Consider the following 24,401-nt stretch of genomic DNA (forward strand, 5'->3'; position numbering starts at 1 on the left):
CGAAGGACCCTGAGCTGCACGATGTTTGTCTGGGTGAGTATATGAGCATGCACACACCTATAAATAAGGTCCAGGTGTCAAAAAACCGGAGTTGCCCCATAAAGGCGCTCGCCGCTTAGTGTATCAGTCCGTGTGCGGCGTGCCAGATATAAACAAACGCAGGTAGTCTGCCAGGATGAAGAGACACGATGAGAATTAGAGCCTTATTTAGCGGTGTTTTGTGTGAAAGCAACGTGCTGAAGATTCTCTAAATAAAGCGTGAATGCAGACCGATAGAGTTTTTTCGGTGGGAGTCCGTTTATTTGTGTTTTTGGTCAAGCAAAATATGGCCCCGTCTGAGTGCAGAGGAAACCAGCAGAGGAGCAGGGAGGGGGTGTTTGGTGCGAGCGCTCTGGGCCTCTGCTGCACAAAAACACTGCTGTAGGGGTAATTTCTGCCCTAAACCTTGTGATAGGACCCAACTTGTTCCATCCCAGAGTATCACTTTAATGCCCTGACAGTGGCAATAAGCTTTAATTTTGTATTTACATTTTGTAAATTTGATTTGCACTATGATTTAACTGCTACTGTATAACAAGTACTGATTTAGTGTTTGCATGACAGATGTTATGGCACTTTCACAATGCAATTAATTATGATTAATCAGGGAAAACATGCGATTAATTACAATTAAAAGTTTTAATCGTTGCCCAGCCCTTATATTTTATGTTCTAAGTTAATTCAAGTCCTGTACTTGTGCTTCAAATAGTTCATTGTTAAAAAGTTGACTCATCGTGTGGTCAGCCCTGATCTCTCTAACACAAGCTCTGAAATGCTCTAACTTATCATTGTCTACAATAAAGAGAGTTTAGAGCATCATGAATCTTGAAGTGAGGAGGCTAACTGTTCACTACAAATTGTGAAACCCTTGTTGCTGTGAAGTTCTGTCTGTCTTTGGTGTGTGACACGCGGTGGAGGAGACCAAGCCAGTGAAAAAGAGGGCGGATTCAAACCACAATATCTGATGCAGGGCCCATGATAGTGGAAGCACTAAAGCATATCCGCTCACACAAACGCGAGCAGATAAAATTCTTACTTCCACACACTGAAAAAAAGGTTGCATATGTGACCAGTTTGGTTGCAGTCTCGAGCCCTGTTAACAGTGTCCAGGCTCCAAATGATCCATCTCCTGTTGGTATAACCTGCATGTAATGATGTGCCGTGCTCTGTTCACCAGTAACAGTATTAAACAGTGTGTGTGTATACCAGCTGAAAAATAAAAACAGGGTCAGAGCTCCTTCAAACTGAACTCAGCACTTTAGAGTGGCTGCAGCCACTGTGGGATTAACTAAACTCAATGGATTTACCTTCAATTAGACAATCAGGCCGTGGTTGAGTCTGAGGCCAGCTAATCCAGACCATCAGCAAATCTAATTATGAGCTGCTCATTAGTGTGCATGCCCCGACTGAAAACTCTGATGACCACGCTTCAGGGATATTTTCTCCAGGACATCAACTCTGTTCTGGTTTATGTAACCTGGAGACAGACGGCAGCTTTCTTTTTAAATCTGTATGAATGTTGAGGGATCAGTGCCACAGTGATTGCATTCTGTTTTAATGAGACGCAATCAAAGTGTTTAAATGTGGCAGTGGAAAAGTGTCTTCACAAGCAGCTCAGAATAGCAACTAATCACAACTGTTTGAAAAAAACAGGCGTTTCATCTTCAATATCCCCAAATCCTGTAAGGTGATGAGGTAAACGGCACACATCCTGGCCGCTCTTTGATGGTTTATACCAAAGGATAAAAAAGGGATGAGAGAAGCATAAGATCTGACGCTGGCAAATCCAGCTTTTTCTGGACACAGAGTTTGCTTACTGCTGTCAAACTGACAGTTTGCATTTCACTCAAGCCGTGATTCATCACTTCCTGTGAGCTGGGAAGTGCATGTTTCCACCAGCAGAACATAATCTGGCCAAACAGGCTGGGTGTCATTTCGTGAGGATGAGACACCCTCCTCTTGCTGTGGTCACGCTGGCTGGCTCGGACTGACAAGAGCTCTGACACTTCCCACAAGGATATTATCCTAGGTGTTCAGTGAAAGCTCTGCTGATCCCAGACTGTTCTGTCATCACCAACAAACGGTGTGTTTGTAGTACCTCGTGGATGAAGTCTCCGATGTCTCCTGGATGAGGGGCGGCAGAGCGGAGGGGGTACTGGTGGTCATGATGGAGAGGCCTCTCGTCCAGTCGTCTGATCCCCACCTTGATACACTCTGGTTCCAGGGCATCGGGCTGCTGCAGCTGACTCAAGTCGTAGTCCTGAGGGCAGAAACATTCTGGTGTTAAAGTGAGGACAGTGAAGAGAGCACCATCTTTAGGGCCTGCGATGTGTGTACACAGACTGACAGCGTAGCATCTTACCCTGACCCCACCTTGGTGCTGTATTATTTATTTTATTTTAATAAATGTTTAATTAATCACTAATATTCTTAGTCTGAGGCCTACATAAAGTAGCCTAGTTCACCAACACATTGATGAAAACAGTTCGAGGACTTTAAAGAGCAGTGGTTCTCGGTCTTTTTTCAGGGATGTACCTTTCAGGGTTGGAAAAAAGATGTAAAACACTGATTTAAAAAATGCAATTTTTTGAACAATAACATTGTTGTTAACCCTAAAAACCATGACCAAATGGGCACAAAACATAACTACATCAACTATAAAATGAAAATAACCAACATGCTAGTGAGGAAAGGTTTGTGCACATAGAAACAATTGTCGACTTAAACTGCCCTCTTTGGTAACAAAGTTAAGGGCTTCATGGTTCTCAAATTGAAAGTATTAACAATAGCTAAACATACATTTCTTCACAAAAAAGACATAAAGTTGATTTTGAAAAAAAAAAAATGCTGCTCAAAGATGTCCTGCGATCATGCTACTGTTGGCTAATTTCTCCCTGCAGAAAAATCCCAATGCCCTGAGTTGGTTGCAACTTTGTCGATGTAAATCCCATTGAGCACGTTTTCCTAATATTTACAAAACTACGCTGGTTCTGGTTTTGCCTTCCTTAGCCTGTGTCCCTCTGTGTTTTCAGCAGCATTGCTGCTAGGCTTTAAGCACAATGCTGTAATTTGTGTTGCTATCGTGGTTGAGGGAGAGCCCTTATTTTTTTGGGAGGGGGGTATAAAGGGATTGAAAAGCCTACTGGATATAATATCAAGTTTACAAACTTAAATTTTGATTTTATTCAAACATTGAATTAATAAAAAGTGTTGAGGAATTTTGCTTGGTCACTATATACATCCCCCACGGGGAACAATCTTGTGTACCCCCTGGAGTGCCCTTGTGTATCCCTAAAGGTCTGTGTACCCCCTTTTGAGAACCAAAAACCATCAACAGCATCCTGTGAAATGTCTCCTGTGACACCTGCCATAGCACCTGTTGCTTTATGTTTACGGTTTGTCTGAGTGAGGGGAGGGGGTGTGGCTTAGACAGAGGTCAATTTGACATCACTGCCAATCAAACATGGCAGCACTTCCTAGCTGTCCAGATGTAGAAGGACTTTAAAACAAAACAAAATCAGAAACCAATGTGTTTGTCCTTGGCACAGAGAGACCTAATCATTTCTAATCATCGTAGTCTGTCAATTTGTGTCAAACCCTTTTCCAAAAATCTGGTGTAACTTTTCACTGGAGACTGTGTTTTGAGCCACACATATTAAAAATGAATATATATATATATATATATATATATATATATATATATAAAGGTGTTGGGGGTTGTTTTTATAAGCTCAGGAATAAATCCAAGGTAAAGTCCCTAATGCCAGCCAAAGATCAGGGGAAGTCATTCACGCTTTTATTTACTCCTCTTCCTACGTGCCCATCAGAAACCACTCCTCTGTCTCTGAGAGAGGACAGGTGGAGCCCTGAGTGCTTCAAAGAAACACCTGACTGCTGAAGTGTCAGAACCTACAGAAATGAAGAAGCGCCTTTTTGTGATCCTGATGTGTTCAACACTTGAACATGAGGGTTTCTTACTCCTCTGATTCACCATCTACCATTTCTCCAACATAATGTCCTGAGGAGAGAGCGAACTGACTCCCTGACTCAGATGCTACTTAATTAGCATCCGCTTTACAAAAACAAAACAAAACAGTCTCTCTTTCACCCTCAGCACCACATCAGTGTAGCAGCCAGCAGGAAGAGGAGAAGTGTGTGTCACAGCCTCTGATCTGTTCCTGTTGAATGGAATTGTCTGAATCACTGCAGCAACCACCCAGAAACCATTTCTTGTTCCCTGGTCTCCAGGGAAATGGACTAAAGCAGACCTTTTCAGGACAATAACAGCCTGCTGTTGGCTGACCTTGGGCATTGTTCAAGATAATGGCCGACCAACAGAATACTTTTCAGTGAAGAGCTGCTGAGAGCCCTGCGGCAACCTGGCAGGGAGGAAAGAAATGTTGTTTACGTTCCCTTCTTCTTCAACAAGAAGCAAAGACAGACGTCCTCAGGGACAGAATATTTTCACTTCTTTATTAAAAACATGTCTATTCTAAAGTTTCACACACAAGGTCAGAGTTCACAGTACACAAGCAGTTAGACAGGCTGTTTATAGCCTAAATGGATTTGTACTGTGTGAGTGTTTCCCCTACCATGAGAAAGGGGGGTTGATTTATTCGTCACATAAAAGCTGAACTGCTAAACGGATGCAGCTTCACAAAAAATTGTCTTTTTACACTTAATATGAGCAACATTCAACTTTTCAGTCCAAAAAAATGTCCTTTTTCAAGTTATTCAAAGATAAAAATAGAGTCTGAATTGCTTGTAACTGTTACAGCACCAGCCGTATTGGCTTTGTTGTGTTGTGTGTGTTTGTTTTCCCCCCTCCTGGGGGTATTCCGCAAAGCTGGCTAAAATAGGCTGGGCAATCACCGGTAAGCGTGGCTTGAATAAGCAGCCACTTAAATCTTAGCTGCAACTTGTTCCACTAACGAGGCTCAGCTGATTTTCAGAGACGCTTATTCAATCCAGGCTGATCCAAGCTGCGGCTAAGCGCGCGTCCGCGGTAGATAAAAAGCCCTGACGTGTCGATTGTTGAAATGACCAAATCATGTCAAAACCGAGAGCGGAGACGTTTCCCTCAGCGGAGAAAAAACTCCTCATGGAGTCGTGTATATATATATATATATATATATATATATATATATATATATATATATATATATATATATATATATATATATATATATATATATATATATATATATATATAATAGAATAGAATAGAATAGAAAATACTTTATTTATCCCCGAGGGGAAATTCAGGAGTCACCGCAGCATTTAAGAAAACAAAAGTAAGAAAGAGTATAGAAAGTGCAAAAACAGTCCATAAGAAATTAGATGACAACATCCCGTCCACCACTCGTCCACCACTCTCCAGTCCAGCCAGTCTCCACCTCCACAGGGTCCAGGACTGAGCTTCTTCAGCAGTCTGTTCAGTCTCTGTCTCCTGGATCCTGTCTGCTCACAGCAGGCGAAGCTCCTCCAATGTGGCGCTGGCGTCCGATGTCAGCTCCGTCAGCCACGTCCGTGAACAGCACAATGCCACTGGGTTAGCACAGCTAGCTCGTCCATCCCCCGGGGCTAGATCCCACGTTCCCAACAAGGATGGATGGAAGGACAGGTCCACGTCGTCACCTCCCAGCTCACATCCGAGAACCAGCACGTCGTCCTCACCTCCTCCTCCTCAGCTCGAGGGAAATCATCAAGCCCTACACTAGTTAGCATTGACATGCTACAGGCTGCTAACAGCTAATTTTGCATGTAAACAATGCAGCCATGGTTACATGTAGGATCTCCAGACAAACACAGGAGAAAAAGTAGTAAAAAATATCGCCGAAGCCACAATATACATATATATATATTATATATATATATATATATATATATATATATATATATATATATATATATATATATATATATATATATATATATATATATATATATATATATATACACACACATTTATAGGCCCATATACTTCATGTGGCGATGTTTCATCAAAACCTCTGGTAAAGGAAGGTATTTATATGGAAAATTGTGGCTGTTGTCACCTTTCATATCATAAGACAATTTGTGTCTTTTATTCTGTTATATGCTGACTGTACTTAGAGGGTGACAGAAGAAAGAAAATCAGATCATTTTAAATAATTACCACTGGTGGGATCAAACCCACGCTGAAAGTGAAAGACGTATCACTGTGAGTCTGCGTCGTGCTCTCTAACCACTCAGCCACGGACTCTCCTGCACAAGAGACAGACAGTCTAGTACCTGACATGTCTTAATTCAAAGTTATTCCAGACGAGTATAACTGGGGCGGTTCACCTGTCAAAGGATCACGCAGGTGTCCTAAAGCGAGCTCAGGGAGGATGGAAACCTCCTGTGGAGCTGAAGGACAAAAGCTTGATCTTGATTTTCAGTATGAATATGGACCATGAAAGCAGGGCCTCACGATCCTTCTGACTTTTTGGGTTTTAAGCAGGTGTCAGAAAAGTTACCGAAAGGTCTCAGAGGTATAGATTAGTTTAATGTGACACCTGCAGTTCACAAGGCATATTTCAGACGCCTGTCTGACCTTCTCTGAGACGCAGCTAAGGTAAGCCTGACCATAAGCCTGCCCGGGACCAGGCTTGTCGCGCTGGCTAATTTACCATGGTTACCAAGCCACACTAGCCCTAACTGTACACTAACACCAGAAGCGGTCTGAGCGTCGGCGGCGTCCGGCTGCCCTTCATTTTCTATGATCACCGGCGTCGAGGGGCATTTGTGGCGGCGGCGATCACGAGTGGCACGTTGCAAACGGAGCGAGCCATGAGCTGAAGTTGAGAGAAGCTCAACTTTATGCAAATGAGCAGCAGCGCGAACCAACAACAGGCCGACCTGTATTCCCGGGAGGAAGATTTTGAGGGGGAGAACGAGGATAAACAATGGAGGACGAACGTATTATTGCTGTGTCTGGCTTCCCGGAGCTGTATGATGTGTCTCTGTTTATCTACAGGGACATTAAAAAAAGAATGATTCTCCATACGCAGAAAGAGACATGGTGGATCCTGCTCTCCTGCAGACTGATGTATATGTGTGTGATGTGATTGACAGACCTGTGAGGAAAAATGTGTTTACCCCTGATTTTGTATGTTGTTTGTGGTTGATGATTGCAGGAAGAGGTGATAAGGCCTGAAGGACACCCACAGAAAGGAAAAAAAATAGGGAAAAAGCTCTAGGAGCGAACGTTGTCATCCAGAGCACAGCTGAGCACAACCTCCCAGGGTGACACATCTGCACCGCAGCTTGTAAGCCCCGCCCCTTCGGCAGCTTGCAGTGCTTCCCCTGCCTGTGTGCATTTGTGTGTTTTCAACTGCCACGCAGTGCGATGAGAGCGGCCAGAGCGTCGACAAGCGAATTTGACGCTTCTGGTATGAGTGTACGGTAAGCCTCGTTTGTGGAACCCAACTCTCACTAAAGTTAGCGCGGCTGACCGAAATAAGCCAAGCTTTGAGCTAAGCCAGCTTTGTGGAATACCCCCCTGCTCTTTACCTCTACAGGTGCAGCCCTGGCCTCCACTGTAGCTCCAGGTGATTGGGCTTACCTGTAGCTGCTTGACTATCAGCAGGACCAGTACAAGAGCAGGAGGGAGGCAGCAGTCTGTGCTAGTGTGCGTGTTTGACTGTGTGTGTCCAGTCTACAGAGGCTGGTTGGCTGAAAGAGCGGTTGAGCATTGTCCGTAGGATTTTGGACTTGGCTTGTTTATTTATTTCATTAGATGCTTGTTTCGAGGTTTGGTCTCCTTATTTTGTAATCAACGCTACAAACGCTTGTTACAAACGCTTAATTATATCCCTCTTTTGTCCTGGGTTCATTTCTGTTACTTCCCACTTTCATACTCTTGCCATCTGTGGGGCTGTAACAGTAACAAGTAAAAAAAAAGCTGCCAATGGAAAAAGAGAAATTTGCTTGAAACTACAATGTCTAATTACAAGTAACTTCTGTCTTTTTCCATTGGCAGATTTTTTTAACTTTACAAGCAACTCAGACTTCATTTTTGTCTTTAATTAACTTGAAATAAGACATTTTCTAGACCAAGCCATGTGAATGTGGCTCATTAGGTCCATGAAGACATTATCTACTGAAATAAGACAAAAACACTTGATAATATTTCATTTTTTGCATTGACTATCTGTGTTTTCATCACTTTTTTCAGGAAAGTCAAAGCAATATCTCTGAAATTGTGATAAAATACAATCTGCTCCGTTCATACTACAGCTGAGAGGAGCAGCATCCACAACTTTAAAACATTTTATCAACGCTCAGCAAAGAAATAAACGGGACGTAACAAAAATTCACTGCAGAAAAAGCCGAACACTCTTTTTCTCTTTTATTTTGAACTGATTCTTCATTACGTATTGATTTTCACTCTGTGCTCACTGTGTCTTTGGTAAAGTCTGTGTATCTCTGCCGAGATCCACACCTGTCTCACTCTGGTTTTAAACTGTCCCCCTTCTGTATGCAGTCATGTTGTTAAATATTTTACCACTAGGGGGCATGTCCCACTTGAAAAGTGGCATTGGTGCAGAGCTTCAGTTCCGTCTCACTCCGGTAAATGAACAACTTTGGTCTGCCCCCCCTCTGTAGGGGGGCTGAGCATTTGAAACATTCACATTGAGCTCTCTGACGTCTGGATCATTGCTGCAGAACAACAGGTTATCTTCTGTTTGTACATTTTGTTTTTCTGCACACACGTAGTGTATCCTGCCTCCATCTACAGAGTGAAAGCCGCAGCCACATCCTGCAGCTTTTGTAATGTAAAACATGTCCTCTGTCTGGGCCTCTGGGTAATTTAGGGTTAAACTCTTTTCCCAGCAGAAGTGTCGAGCAGCTTATGTGCTTGGCACCAGCAGAGGAGCTGCGTGGAGAGACACAGGAAATTGTTATCCACACAGAAAGCAATTAATCCTGTTTGGAGGTCCTCTTTTGTAGTACACTTAATCTTAGCTAGAGGACAGATGATTGAAAACTGAAGCAGAGGGTGTGTCTGTGCAAAACGTTCTGAGTGTTTTAGGTTGTTTTTCGGAATATGTGTCTGTGTGCATTTGCATCAAGTTTTAAAGGATAAGCATATGAGTGATTGTAAAATTAGGAGAACATTTCAGGTAAACAAAGCAGTGAAAAAAGATGCAGTTTTTTTGCTTCATATTCTATTTGTTTGCAAATTATATCTGGAATGTACTAAATCCATGAGTCAGCAAACTTAAGCTCCAATGAATTCTCAAATATTTGAATAATTAAAAAATTGGTACATTTTGTCGTTGACTGTGTTATGGACAAACATGACTATTTTTTTCACCATAAATCTATATTATAGTGAATTTAGAGTTATTCAACATTTCTCTGTCAGACCACGCTCCCCAGAAATGTCCCTCATTATTTACATCACAGTTTAACTAAATTTTAAAGAATTATGTCTCAAAATTCCCAGTAACCAGCTGACAGGACAAGAAGAGAGAAACCTGTCTCTCCAACTCTACATTTAGTGATGCTAACACAGTCCACATTTCCTCCATTTTTTGTCCCTTGTGCTAACTGCAGAGCCTGAACATGGCACCACCTGACCTCCATCAGCTCATATTTCTGCTTCTTTTCTTCACAGTTTGCTCTTTATAACATCTCTAGTAAGAACAGCAGAAAATGTTGGTAACACAGTTGATGAACAGTTAATGTGCCCCATGTATAGACAATCATTCAGATGAAATACTGATGAGGAGGAGCTGAAACACGTCACACTTTCTTCAAGGTTCCCACCGAAAAGGATGAGACCTCAGCTGATTTGGGTCATGTGACTTTGGAGCAAAGCAGTGCTGATTTACAGGGTTTTTTTAATGGCTAACACAGTTGATGCGAATTTCTCAGTCACACACACAAAGTTAATTATTTGATCTAAATTAGTTATTTAAATAGATTTTTGATGATTATTTTGAAAAAACAAGTGAGCACTGAGGGTAACAGTGTGTAGGAACCACCAGTGACACGCTACAGTCTGCTCAGCAAATCAAATACACGAAGGCAGCAGCAGGCAGAGGAACCTGAGGGAGAAGCAGGGATCAGAGCAGATCTTTGTTCTTAAAATCTCTTGTCATAAACCTCTGACAGTGACTGTGCATGAGTACCTGGTCTTCCTCTCCACCTCCCTCTTCATCGTATTTGAGGATGTTGTCCCGGACGTCATCCTCAGGGTCTATGAGGAGCTGCTTGGCCTGCCGCTCTTTATCCCTCCTCTTCATCCACATCACAAACATCAGCACCAGCACTGCAGGATTGGGGTGGAAGGAAGAAGACAGGGACATGTTTGATATGAATGATAAACACATGAGAGGCTTCCAGAACTTTCTGTCAAATAATGAAATCAAAGTTACAAAGCTACACCAGAACCTGTTCTGTTAGGAAGTTCCAGTGCGATCCAGCTCTAATGGTGAGCCAAGGAAAGATAATTATTAGGAAAAAGTATTCTGACAGATGACACATTGGGTTGACCATGAAAAGTAAACCTACTGTTCATTTTTTTCTTTTATGGTTTTTAGTAGCTTTATCTACCTTTAAATTCTACCTTAAATTCCTCTGAAACTCACTTCTCCCTCTTACTGTCATGTCTGTGTACAATCTGTCGAGGATCACAGCAGGAAAAGCAAGAGGTGGGGAACCCAAGCACAGATTACTCAAAAAAGGATTTGACCAAAACGCATATGTCCAAGGATCATCAAACAAAAGAAATCCAAAATCCAAAACACAAAGAAAATCTAAATCCACAAAGACACGAGTAACACTCACAAAGAGACCGGGAGACACGTGACATGTAACTGCAATGATGAACTGACAGAGAACTCAAGAACCAGAGACTACACAGACAAACGGGCAATCGGACAGGAGGGAATCACAGGCAGAAATAAACCAAACAAAGTGACCAATGATCAGCACAGGAGCGAGATGAACTCAAAGCACTCAAACACTCAGAATTAATGTGACAAAAAGCTGACACACAACAGAACCGAAACAGAACCATAAGGAACAAGGACAAAAACAGGAAACACAGAGAAACAGGAGACAAGGATCACAAAGATTGATGAAACTCCACAAGGTAGAAACATGGGGTAACCCAAACTCTGAAATCAACCAAATGTAAACCAAAGACTGAATCCTGACACCATCCTGACATTTGGATAAAACCAACAGCAGACACAGAGAAGGGTGTACCATTTCTCCGTTGGCATTTTGAAACTTGTTTGTTTGGGGTACTGAGGGGTCCTGAGGGGTCTTAAAATGTCTTTGATTTACAGTATAAGATCTGGTAAGTTAGTTTATAATGAGCTGATGCTGGTACAGCAGTGATGCTTAGCACTAAAGGAGAATCAACCTGTCTCCACAGCTCCTGCCACGTGGAGGCCATCTTTAAATTCCTTAATCAGTAAAAAAAAAAAAATGAAATATGAGAAAACTACCAGAATCCCGGGGGGCAGTCTGGCTGTTGTGGGTCTTAATGTCCTTTGCTTTAGCGCTTAATGGACGGGGCTGTGGGGGTCCAGGGGGCTAAAACCTAATAGCAACCATCAGGGTGGCTTTCTGGTGAGCTTGCTGGTGATTTATCCACAGAGCACAACCACAAAACGAAAATACTTTCAGTCCACTTCCAACAGCTGCTCAGGCACAGAGATGAGATGTTGCTGAGCCCTCCTGATTTCTCAGATTAATCGGAGGGATTAAAAAGAATGATTAAAGTGGAAAGACAAAAAAAAACAACACATTACATTTATCTCCTCAGCTTTTCTGTGTTTTTCGATTATTCTTACCCCCCCCCCCCCAAAAAAAAAAAAAAAATAAAGAAAAATAAAATAAAATAAAATAAAATAAATAAATAAAATAATAATAAAATAAATAAATAAATAAAATAAAATAAAATAAATAGGGCACGTCCCACCGGGAGGAGACCCCCTGGGCAGACCCAGGACACGCTGGGGAGATTACATCTCGGCTGGCCTGGGAACGTCTCGGGATCCCCGGGAAGAGCTGGACAAAGTGGCTAGGGAGAGGGAAGTCTGGGCTTCCCTGCTTAGGCTGCTGCCCCCGCAACCCAACCCCGGATAAGCGGTAGAAAATGGATGGATGGATGGAAAATAAATAAAAAAATTAAAAAAAACACCCAGAAGCTCTGACAGACCAATATGAAAATGGAAAAACAGATCTGGAACTTTGTGCATCGTGGTTTAGACCAGGCATGGGCAAACTACGGCCTGTGGGCCACATGCGGGCCGTTAAACGTTTTAATCCGGCCCGCCGAACTTGAAAAAATTAAATGATTAAACCCACTAGATGGCGCACTGTAGAGACATTGGCTTTGTTGAGGTGAAGCGTAGGCCTATTACTCCACGTTTGCATTTAACCCTCTGACCCATCAGCCCTTCTGTAAAGATGAATGGACCTAAGAAAAGGAAAGTGGACAAAACAAAACTCATTGAAACACATGGAAGTGCGCATATGCGCACGGATAAGATGGAGTGGATCGTCAGCGATCTGTTACTCCTAAAAAAAAAAAAAAAGCTCAGGAACATGTCTGTATAAACCTTTAATGTGAGTTATTTGTCAATTTTTTATATAGAGAGGTTCACATTTAATATCAAAATATCACACAAACAATTTTGACACAATCTTTTCTTATTTTTTGTTTTTTCATTTTTAAAACCAGGACAGAAAATACGCGTTTTTCTGTTTTTCTGTAATTCCGTTTTTCCGTTTTGGTTTTACAACAGAAAAAAAAAAAAGAGGATTTTTTTCATTTTTTTTTTCTAATTTTGTTTTGAAACAGAATAACGAAAGAACGAACCATACACAGATTAAAAATCCCATTATGATTCCATTCTCTCATATTCTAATTATAATTTCAAAACAGCGAAAAATAGACCGTTATTTGTTTTCTGATTTTGATTTGAAAATGAAAAATTGATAACAAGTCGTCTTCCGTTTTCCGATTTTGGGTTCTAAAACGGATATGGAATGAACGAATGATACCCTGATAAGTTACCAAAGCACTCCATCCATCTGCTCCTGGTCCGGCTCCTTTGTCAAATGTTAGAACTCATTGTGGCCTACAAATCAAAAAGTGTGCCCACCCCTGGTTTAGACACTGGATTTTTAACCTGGGAACATTCATGTAAACACAAAAGAATATTTACTAAATTTTATAATGTGTACATTGGCTAAAGAATTGTGTAATATCTGTTTTACTGTTTAACATAAACGTTTTTTTTCTTTAATTAATTTCATTTTCGTTTTCATTCTGTCTTTATAAACCTATCTCGTTGGTACTTATTTTTTATTTTGTTAAGCTATTTCTATCTTATTTCGATCTGCTGTTATAGTGTGATGAGTGAAGGTCACACTAAGGGCCAATCCCAACTTTCACTCTTACCGCTTTGTCTACCCTTTCACCTTATCCCTCTGTTTTAAGGGCCAAGGGGAAGGAGTAAAAAAATATCTCTAAGAAACAAGATGCCACTCAATTCCTGCTACGTCATCGACCCTAGTTGCTTGCTAGCTGTCTCAGTCAGAGCGACTGTTTCTTCTCCTCCAAAGTGAACACATTTTTACTAACTATTGATAAACTCATGTCAGATTACGGCGACACGCTCACAGCAAACAGACTTCACTACCATGGACTGCATTACATGAATGATGAGACAGTTAAGCTAGGACAAGCTAGTGCTAAGGTAACGTGACAGTATTTAGAAGCTTTATTCTGTAGCTGAATACTGCAACATTAGCTTATCATAGCTTATGTAGCTAATGCAGCTTATCTGTTGAATCATTCATGAAATGCAGTTCATTGTAGTGGAGACAGTTTGCAGTGAATTTGTGACCTCAGTCTGACATCAGTGTAGCAATTTTTAGCTGTAGCTGTTGCTATAGCAGTGCTCGCTAGATCATTATAATGAGCAATTTCAAAATAAAGCCAAAGATTCAAATCACGGATAATATCTACATGGAGTAGCAAAGGGTTGGATATCTGATAAAAAATATCCAGATCATGGGAAAATTGTCATATCTCTTGGTGAGGTCCTGGTTTGTCTTCATTTCAAGACCTGTGTATCCATTCACCTTGATCTTATGGAGACACCACTTCAGCAGAGGTGCATGTGCAAAACCAAGGGCTTAAGCCCCCCCCGGCCTGAAGAAGTATTTCTGATTTTGATTCTGACCACTCTTCTCCAAAAAAGCACTCTGTATTAGTGCTCACATGTCTTCATTTTTCAATAGCTCATATCAAAACACAGTCACCTCTGGTATTGATTTTACGTGAAGAAACTCAGCAGCTTTGCTGAGGACAAATCCTGTTCCTGTGTGGTCTGACCAGAACCATGAGAACATGTTTAAAGAGACCTGTTCTGTATCAGTGATCCTTTATGTTTCATTACTGCTTCAAAGCCTCTGTTTCTGCTACAGTCTACTTTGTATGAGTCTTGGTTTAATTCTTTACTGCTTAAATCCCCCCATAAGGGACTCATCTGAGACTGGAGTGGATGAAACTGGATGTGAATCTTTCTCCTTTGATCACATTAATGTAGAGAGATTTATGAGACAGCAGAGCTGTGCTGTGTGTACGTGTTTGTCAACCTGCAGCTGTACCTGCGAGGGCCAAAGCCGATTAGAAGGCTGAGAGAGACTCTAAGTGAGGAAAATGTAGACCCTGGAGGGGCGGTTTGAAAAATGGCTTGTCACCATTAGTAACATTTCTCTGTGAACCCAACAGGGGCAGCTGGTGGCTTTTCTAGGACACAAAATACAATACAAGGAGTCTATTTAAAACAAAACACCACTGCTTGGGCCCTGCTCACAAATTGGTCTTATTCCATTAGGCGGTCAGCGTGCCTGGTACAAAGCCTCGTGTTTACTTCCTGTCTTTTGTTTGGAGGGCTCAAAGGACAGGTAGACTTCTGCCGTCTCTATCTGTCTGTTCTTTCTGTTCTTATTGTTTCCTGTTCACCAAATCTCTTCCATTGAATTAAATAAACCAGATTTTCCTCAGCTACTCATGGAGCCAAAGCAGCTGTCAGGGTTTGAAGAGAAAATTCACAAAAGATAACTTATTAAAGATAGATGCATATTTGAAACTCTTGCAAAAAAAAAGGAATGCCTAACTTTGACTCTTTCAAACACAGTCATTGAGTGTGTGTGTGTGTGTGTGTGTGTGTGTGTGTGTGTGTGTGTGTGTGTGAGTGTGTGTGTGTGTGTTACTCGTCTTACTTAATGATCTTCTGGGTATAAAATCTTCTTGTCCAAGAACAGTCTTTGACTAAGTTTCTGAATATCTGCAGAAGAACAACTGGACTGACTCCTATCAGCCTGGCTCCTCACTCCTCCAGCCTCACTCCTCCAGCTGCTGGACCTGTCTGCTGCCTTTGACACTGTTAACTATCAAATTCTCCTCTCTACACTCTCTCTGAACTTTGCATCTAAAAATGTGTCCTGTTGTGGTTCAAGTCCTGCCTCACCGGTAGATCCTTCAGAGTGTCATGGTGACGAGGAATGTCTAAATCACATGGCTCATGGAAAGGGGTACCCCAGGGATCAGTGTTTGGTCCCCTACTCTTCTCCTTATAGACCAATCCTGGAAACTCTGAAAGCTGACAAGCCACCATTACTGTGGAAGAAAAAGCTCCTTAACCAGCATATGTTTCAGCGAGAGCGGTCAGAAGAAACAACCTGAACCAAAGTGTTTCCGTTTTATCACCGTAAAATAACTGTGTCAGGGAGATCTGGGAGAATGTGCAGTTGAGCAGGTAGATACCTGGTAGAGATTATCTTGCTTGTAACCAAGTAGCACATGGCTAACTGAATATTCACAAGATAAACAAGAAGTAGTAGCTGGTTAGCATGCACAGGGTCACAGCGCTGTAGGCCTAACTTTGGCTGATGGAGGGATAAACAACAATAGGGCAACAGTTAACTATCAACAAACAGAGGGCAACACAACTTTTATGACCTTTTTTCTCTCCATGGCGATGAAAGCGTGATGGCTGGATGTTAAAAAGTTCAGGTGAACAGCGGTTGCAGCTAGATTTATCAGCTTATGAGGACTAAAGTCATCAATGGGTGAGCAACACAATTCACTTGAAATGCACAGTCTTGTTGGTGTTGGTGTATTTTGTTGTGGAAATGTGACCATGAGCTGCTCAGCTGCTGACCATGGCTAATAAGCTACAGGCTAACTATGAGTTTACTGAAAGGACTGTTTGTTCACTGTGTGAAATGCAATAAGAGGCAGATAGTCATACCTTATGACATTTTATCCAGCTTAAGGCAAATAGATGGAATTATGGCTTTTTCCCAAACATTTTCATTTTCCTTATGTGTAATCTGTGAAACTGTAGAACTGTGAAACTGTAGAACTGTGATCTGTGTTAAAGAGGAGCTGAAATTACAGGATTGTCAACTTAGGCTGAGGTTGGGTCCTGGTTTTTATTATCTTTAACTCAGGTGGAGTTTTGTACTGAAATATGTGGCTCTAGCCTTGCTCTTGTGAGAAATGATACTGGATCAGTGTCTGTGTTTTTGGCTGTTTTGTTGCTGTTAAACACTGGTTATCACCTTAAGTGGTATATAGGTGAATTCTGGAGGTTGGTCAGCAACTAGCGTCAACTCTGAACCTAATTTCACATTTTTACGTTATTTGAAAAAAAAAAAAAAAAAATAACATGGGTAAAATCCTTCATCTGTTGTATACATTTGAGATCTACAGCCCTCTGATTACAGTACTCTTGTGGTTCTGTAATGTTTTCATTACAAACATCTCTACCGTTCTCACAGCCAGTGGGTGGTAGTAGACACCGCTGTTCCACTGCAGTAATGGCAGCCAGTCACGATGGCAGCTCCCACAAATCAGCCATAGGATAAGTCTATATACTGCCTCACTTGGTGCAGTGATCTGCTCTCATGGCTTCTCCTACCACTGCTATGCTGACCACACTCAGCATTTATTGTCTTTTCCACCTGACAAAACAACTGTCTTGGCTCGGTTATCAGTGTGTCTAGCTGATATGTCCACATGGATGGAGGAACGCAACCTTCAGCTAAATCTGTCTAAAACTGAGCTCATTGTCCTTCCTGCCTGTCCCTCAGTTCAACCACAGATCAATGTCCTGTTTGATTCCAATCAACCTGTCAACTTGCCACGATTGATAACCAGCTGACCTTTAAGGATCATGTGGCCTCGATTGCTCGATCTTGTCAATATGCCTTTCACAACATCAGGAGGATCAGACCCTACCTGATACAACAGGCCACACAGCTTCTGGCACAGGCCCTTGTGAGTTCACACATGGACTCCTGCAGCTCTCTTCTAGCAGGCCCCCCTGCGTGTCCATTTACACCTCTGCAGATTACCCAGAATGCAGCAGCACGTTTGGTAATTAACCAGCCCAAAAAAACACGTCACCCCGCTGTTCATCTTTCTTCACTGGCTTCCAGTAGAAGCTCCAATCAAATTCAAAGCTCTTCTTCTTGCTTACAAAACGTTGACAAGAATGGATCCTGCCTACCTAGGGTCCCTAATCCAGGTCTACACTCCTTCTGTCCCACTACACTCTGCTTGTGAAAGACGCCTGGTGCTCCCAGCCCAGTGTGGCTCTGAATCTCTAGCCCGTCTCTTCTGGTGTTTCCAAATAGTGGAGTAAATTACCTAACTCTATACGATTCACAGAATCCCTTTCTTCTTAAAGAGATGTCTGAAGACTCATCTGTTCAGGGCACACCTAGGCCCTTAGTCTGACCCTGATCTCCTTTTTGTCCTCAGGGGTAGAATGAGTCAGAAGGTCTCAGACCCAGCTCTTAGTCAATACTTAGCACTGATCATTGAATGTTGTTGAAGGTTGAATTATATTTTTGGTTTATTTGAGAGCGGTTAGCTGTGGCTACATAGTTTAAGATAATAAAAAAAACACAGTTCTTCTGGCACTAGATGGCAGCACCTCCTGGATAACCTGAAGCACTTTGTTGCACTAACATAATGGTAAATGGTACAGTACTTAAATATAACTTTTCTAGTTTTTCTGATCACTTGAAGCGCTTCACACTCTATGTTAGAATCATCAGTTTATCTAACACAGTCATACCCATTCACATACCACTGAGCAATAGTGGGAGCAATTTGGGGTTCAGTGTCTTGCTCAAAGACACTTAAGGCTAAGAGCCATATTTGTCAGTGTTTTTCAGACATGAAACTTCTGCTAGCCAGAATGAACCTGTGTCATTCAGCTGTGACATTTGACAACCAAAAACTCCGTTCCCGGGCTCTAGATAAAACCATGAAACCAGAGTTTTCCAAAATCTTCACTTAGGCTGGAGTTTTCAGAAAGCAGTGAAGTCGAACTGTGGTTTTGTGTGGACGACAGGACTAAAGGTATAAAAATGCACGAGGTTTTCCAGATACCCAGCTACATGTAGACATGGCCTTAGGCATGTGATTGCAGGAGCTGGAATTAAACCGTCAACCTTCTGATTGAATGATGACACTGATTGAATTGAATCTGATTGAAACTTTACCACTGAGCCACAACTGACTTTGGTTTTCCCTTCTGTCCTTCCATCTTGTCTGTGTTGTTCGTCACTATGGACAAAAGCTAAATAAAACTGTAGAAATGCAGAAGTTTCTTGATTCTGATTGGTCAAAACCTCTTGACATCAGTTATCTACATTCACTAACATGAGCAACACCAGAGGCAGGCTGACCACACGTCACATCCAATCAACCCACAGCCTCTGGGCAGAAACTCAAAGGCATGAGCGGGAGTGATGATAGCAGAAAAACACAAATGAAATCCAAGTCTATTACATCTACTTATTACATGCAGAAGAGAAAACATGATGCGGTGCAATGTGGCGAGAAGACGAGACCAACTGAGCAAGACCTTAGGAAACACAAAGATGGACCCAACAGAGGCAAACAGTGGGCATTCTGTTTGAACTGATTGGACATGATCTGTTGTCAGTTAGTGAAATCTAACAACTGTTACCTATTAAAGAACGCTCTGTAATGCTCTGTGACGCTCTGTGACGCTCTGTAACACTCAGTAACACTTGGTAACTCTCTGTGATGCTCTGTAAGGCTCTGAAACACTCTGTAAAGCTCTAAAACACTCTGTAACACTCTGTAACCCTCTGTGACGCTGTGAAACGCTCTGTAAGGCTCTGTAAGGCTTTGTAACACTTGTTGACACTCTGTAATGCTCTGTAACACTTAGTTACACTCGGTAACAGTCTGTAAGGCTCTGTTACACTCTGTAAGGCTCTGTTAGGCTTTGCAACATTCAGTTACACTCAGTAACACTCTGTAAGGCTCTGAAACAATCAGTAACGCTCTTTAACGCTCTTAAATGCTCTGTAACACTCTGTAACACTCTGTAACACTCTGTAACACTCTGTAACACTAGGTAACGCTCTGTAATGCTCTGTTATGCTCTGTAAAGCTCTGTAACACTCAGTAATGCTCTGTAATGCTCTGTAATGCTGTGACGCTCTGTAATGCTCTGTAATGCTCTGTGACGCTCTGTAACACTCTGTTATGCTCTGTGACGCTCTGTAATGCTCTGTAAGGCTCTGTAACACTTTGTAACACTCTGTATCACTCTATAACCTGTTACGCTCTGTAACGCCCTGTAATGCTCTGTGATGCTCTGTAACGCTCTGTAATGCTCTGTAACACTCTGTAACACTCTGCAGCATGGCTCAAAAAGACAATTTACAGTTACCAAACACATGGAGTATTGCTGGTTTACTAGCACACCATTTGTGAAAATCTGCAACCAGCTGGACACTCAGTCTCAGGATTAGAGGCTGGGATAGCTGCCTTAGAAAGAGGAGAGTCAGACTGATGTACCTGCTCACCTTCAGAGGTGAAAGGTTTTTCTTCCTCTATCTTTCTGCTCTTACAAAGCCAATAACAGATTGATGAACTTAAATCTCTTTTTAACGGTATTAGAGATTTGCCATGATGGGGATCAGAGTTTGTATATGAAGCTCCATTTCTTTGGAGTTACAGAGAGGATCTTTGTGATGCCTGTGTCTCTGTGGGAGGCTCACCCAGCAGTATGATGATGCAGATCAGGATGGCGATGATGGCCCCGGTGCCGAGGCCAGCTGCAATAATTCGCTCCATGTCCACGCAGTCTCCATGGTGATCACACTGGCAGACCTTGACCTTCAGGTATGACGTGTTGGACATGGGCAGGTTGCCAGAGTCTGTGATCACGATGGGAACCTGGTAGATCCCGCTTGCCAGGGATCCAATCCGCAGGCGCAGCTGGGCGTACTCGCCTGGAGCGTGATGTGTGGAGATAAAAGGAGAGGAAGATGAGCTGTGCTACACTTTACATAACTTCATGTCTTCAGTCAACTGCTCTGGGTTGGTCCTGAGACCACCAGAGTCTGCTGACAGTGACGCTGGACCAACAGAAACCTTCATTCTCAACAAACATCCGTTTACTCCTGTAAGCCAACGTTTAAATGTCTTTAAAAAAGGACTATTACACATAATCACACTGGATAGGATTTAATGTGTTATGTAACTAAACTAAGAGAAATTTTATAACGTTCTGAACAAAACACACACAGAATAAAAACTATAAAACAGATAAATCAGACAAAACTGTTGTGGAGTTGTACTGGAGATGCTGCAGAAGTATGACAATCAGGGCTTGACTTTAACTTTTTTGTTCACCAGCCACTGTGGTTAGTGGTTTCCCAGGGTTACTAGCCACTCCGCATTTCCACTAGCCACAATTTTGTTGCTGGAAAATTATGTTTAATATGACTAAAGCTGACTATGTCATGATAAAGCTCACTGTAACCATAAAACCTTTTTAAATGTAAATGACCCCTGTTCACACACTGTGCACAACATAAATAAACAGGTAATTATCAGGTAGTCAGCACTGATCAGGTTGTGTGTGAGGTTGTTCCTTTATATGAAAACAAGCAGTCTGCTAAAGGCAGGGTTGGAAGTCCAGAAAAACTAGCATGAATTTGAATGTAGCATCTCGTCAGGACTCCTCCTAGCCCCTCCTCCTCCTCCCCTTGGGGCACCTTCAAAGCAAACCCCCCGCTCACATGCACGGGCGCTGCTGATTCGCGACTATGATCGTGAATGACTGAAAGACGGACTCAGCACATTATTTTATGTTTTGCACTACGTAGAGTCACGTCTCATTTAGAGGTAAGGAAACACCAAAACGTTAAAATGTAAAGCTAAAAAAACAATAAACAAACGTGGCTTTTGTCAGTACTCGCGACGGTCATACTAGAATTGTCCACTTTTACCTGTGACATGAAATCAGGAGTAAAGCTATAATACAAATAGTACATGTACATTTTCTCTAGACTTACCAAATATCACAGTTTTTTTTTTTTGCTTGTCAGAGCCCCTGTGGTGAGAGTTTATTAGACTCTGATCCGAACTACAGCCCAGAGCCAAGTACCCCATCAGGTCAGAGGGGACATGCCCGAGGTCGAGAGAGGGGCAGTAGTTAGAGACAGGGGAACAGAGCAAGAAAAGAAAGCCTCAGTCTTTCTTTTCTTGCTCTGTTTAGCTGGAGGAGCGGCAACGAGCAATCGAGGTATAGGTACCTTCTCCGCTGTTCTGCAGCGCTGCTCCTTCTTTCTCAGCTCGGCCACGCGCACTGAATTATGTGCACGCCAGTGAAATGTACGCGCAGGAGGCGAGGAGAACGGCGACGGGATTTGATTGGTTTACAAACAAGGTGTCCCTGGAAGACGATTGGTTGGTGTTTTCCCTGTTTTACTCCTGCTGTAGATAGCGGATATTTTCCGCCCTGCTTTAAGAACACATCATTTATTTCTTGCTATCGGTACATATAGATCATTTTAACCAGCATAACAAAAAGTGTATCCAAATCAAACTACCAATTATACCTTTAAGACAAAGTGATAAAAGGAGGAGTTTATTATAGCACTTGATGCAAGTGGTTAAGGTAGAAGGTTAGTTGAAAAGATAAAAACTAAACTGAATAAACCTAGTAAGAAACACTGTCTGCTTAAATATTTAACAAAATTATTGAAATAAAGAAATAGTATTTTTCTCACAGAGGTTATTGATGATTAAAGACACTGACACTAAATAAAATCCTGTGTTAACATTTTGTTGAACTGAATCTTCATCCCATCTGTCAATAAAGCCTGCCACCGCTCTACTTCACCTCCTACAACATCAACAGCCCACCAACTTTGCTGGGGTCTGCAGACCCCTGATTCTAACACAGCCCAAAATCACAAACTGTGTGGGAAAATGTAAAAATGTGACGTTGCAAGTAGGCTATGGCATCTCTGAATGGTCAGACAACCTTTGAAACAAGCTGGATGGATGCTAAAAAAAAAGAAACATTTTTCCGAAAAATAATGAAAGACAAACGTTTTGGCCTAAGTGTGCAAACACGATTAATGTATCACAAAATCAAATTTCTTTCTAATCGTGTGTCACTTTCAGGAAAAAAGCCAACTCAGAGTGTAGAGGCCTTTACCAAGAGGAAGGTGGACATATACATTTATACAAAAAAAGACCAAAGTAGAAAAATATCTACTGGTGCCCAGTTAGTTAAGCTAAGATTGTCTTGTTCCCACAGGAAATTCGGACGCATTAGTGTCCTTTAGAAACACTGACAGAGTCGTAATCAAGCAGCAACCTCAGGGCGTGAGAAATCAAGGAAATGTGGAAGTGCTTAAATTTCAGTTCCTCAAGTTGTGGAAATCTCACACCCAGGAATGAATCTGCAGATAACAGCCTGGAACAAAAAAAAGGTTTATTCTGAAGCTCATTTCTGAAAGTGCACACGCTGTAAAAAAGAAGGTTAAAGAGGTTTGTCAGCTGACCTGGCATCTTTTCCAACATTACAACAACTGATGCTAAATCTGCTTCAAACACAGGTGAGTGAGATCACAGAGACTTTGTCATAAAGTCTACAATCACCATGTGATCTCTGAGTGGTGATGAGTCCCTTACCAATGACCTGTTTTTCATTGTTGGGTATAAAATAAAGTTAGGGAGTGAATTTACAAACACACAAAGACAGCATCCAAACGTTTAATCATCCCTCACTGACCGTTGACTCGGTTAAGAGTCCAGTTCCGGCGCACATCCGACGGACGATTGGCCAACTCAAAGGCGAAGGGTCCAGCATTAGGGGTCAGGTCGGGGTCGCTGGCTGTGATGTTGACGGCGTTGGGATCTGGTCTCTCGCACATCTCGACCTCAGGGGGAAACACATGGGGAGCGTTGTCATTGATATCCAGCAGGTAAATCTGCAGGGTGCCTGTCCCACTGGCTGGAGGGATACCTGAACACATGGATGATAAAGGAGACAGCTCTTTGTTGTTCTCTTACTGAACATGATACAGCTCTAATCATCATCTGAAGGCTCCTGGAGAAGACCTCAAGGATGCACAAGTAGACAAAGCATCGTTAGATAACCCGAGGAAATCCAAAAAACTCTGAGGAATTACAGAGACTGTGAGGAGGATCTATTTTACCTGGACTGCAGCGCCACCTATTGGCCAGGCATGTGTTTGTTTTGAAATTATTGGAGATCAGATCTTCCTTTTAACTCTACTTTTCTTTGTTCAAGTCAACTCTTCACCAGATCCAACTCCCGAGGCAAGGTATTTATCAACAGTTAGGTGGAGCTACGCTTTGAAACCTGACAACAAGCTAACTTTGTCAGTTTTTAGCGTAGTTTAGTAGCCGGCTAAATTTAACTCTACTCACAGCCTGGTGCTCTGACACGTGTTTGTAACGTGTAACGTTAGTGAATCCTGATTCTGTCCTACCAGAGCTCATCTACCAACTCCAACCTCACCAAGCAGAGCTAACGTAACCTGGCTCTTCATTTTTTTGATAGACTCAAGTTTGAACAGACCACTGCAGAATAACTGCTGACTGTGGGTTGGAGTCAACATTAGCACTAACAGATTAGCACCTGTGTTAGCCTTTAGCCTGTGCTCTATCTCTCTCCTGTTTCTCTTTCTTCTGCTCTTCTGTCCTTTTTCTGTCTGACAGTTAGGCTCCAGTGTCCACCATCACTACAAAATTAATCACAGGAATTGTTTTCAGCAGAGAAAAACACAGATCTCTCTTCTCTCTACTAAACTTCATCAGCTGACGTGGTGTTGTCATAGAGACTTCAACATGTCATTAATCAATCTGGTCCTGCCCACCCCCCCAATCGAGAAGCCAAGAAGTAGCATTTTGGATAACCAGTATTTGGCATGGTTTGAGGTGGGAAACACAAGAGGAGGAGCACCCAGAGTGCAGCTTG

The 24,401-nt window shown here is 42.1% G+C and overlaps 1 protein-coding gene across 1 annotated transcript in view; it reads right to left on the minus strand.

Annotated features, from left to right (window-relative positions):
- The window catches only part of LOC141788685 (cadherin-2-like), a 176,355-nt gene that overhangs the window by 18,002 nt on the left and 133,952 nt on the right, over positions 1-24,401 (minus strand). Inside the window, exons 12-15 of the mRNA XM_074667672.1 lie at positions 23,190-23,423; positions 20,158-20,391; positions 10,203-10,342; positions 2,138-2,299 (exon numbers count right to left, since the gene is read on the minus strand). Of these exons, the coding sequence (XP_074523773.1) occupies positions 2,138-2,299; positions 10,203-10,342; positions 20,158-20,391; positions 23,190-23,423 (770 nt within the window). The remainder of the gene's footprint in view (positions 1-2,137; positions 2,300-10,202; positions 10,343-20,157; positions 20,392-23,189; positions 23,424-24,401) is intronic.

Source organism: Halichoeres trimaculatus, unplaced genomic scaffold (assembly GCF_033239565.1).
Source record: "Halichoeres trimaculatus isolate MK-OKI-2021-1 unplaced genomic scaffold, fHalTri1.1 fHalTri1_scaffold_4, whole genome shotgun sequence".
Lineage (NCBI taxonomy): Eukaryota > Metazoa > Chordata > Actinopteri > Labriformes > Labridae > Halichoeres > Halichoeres trimaculatus.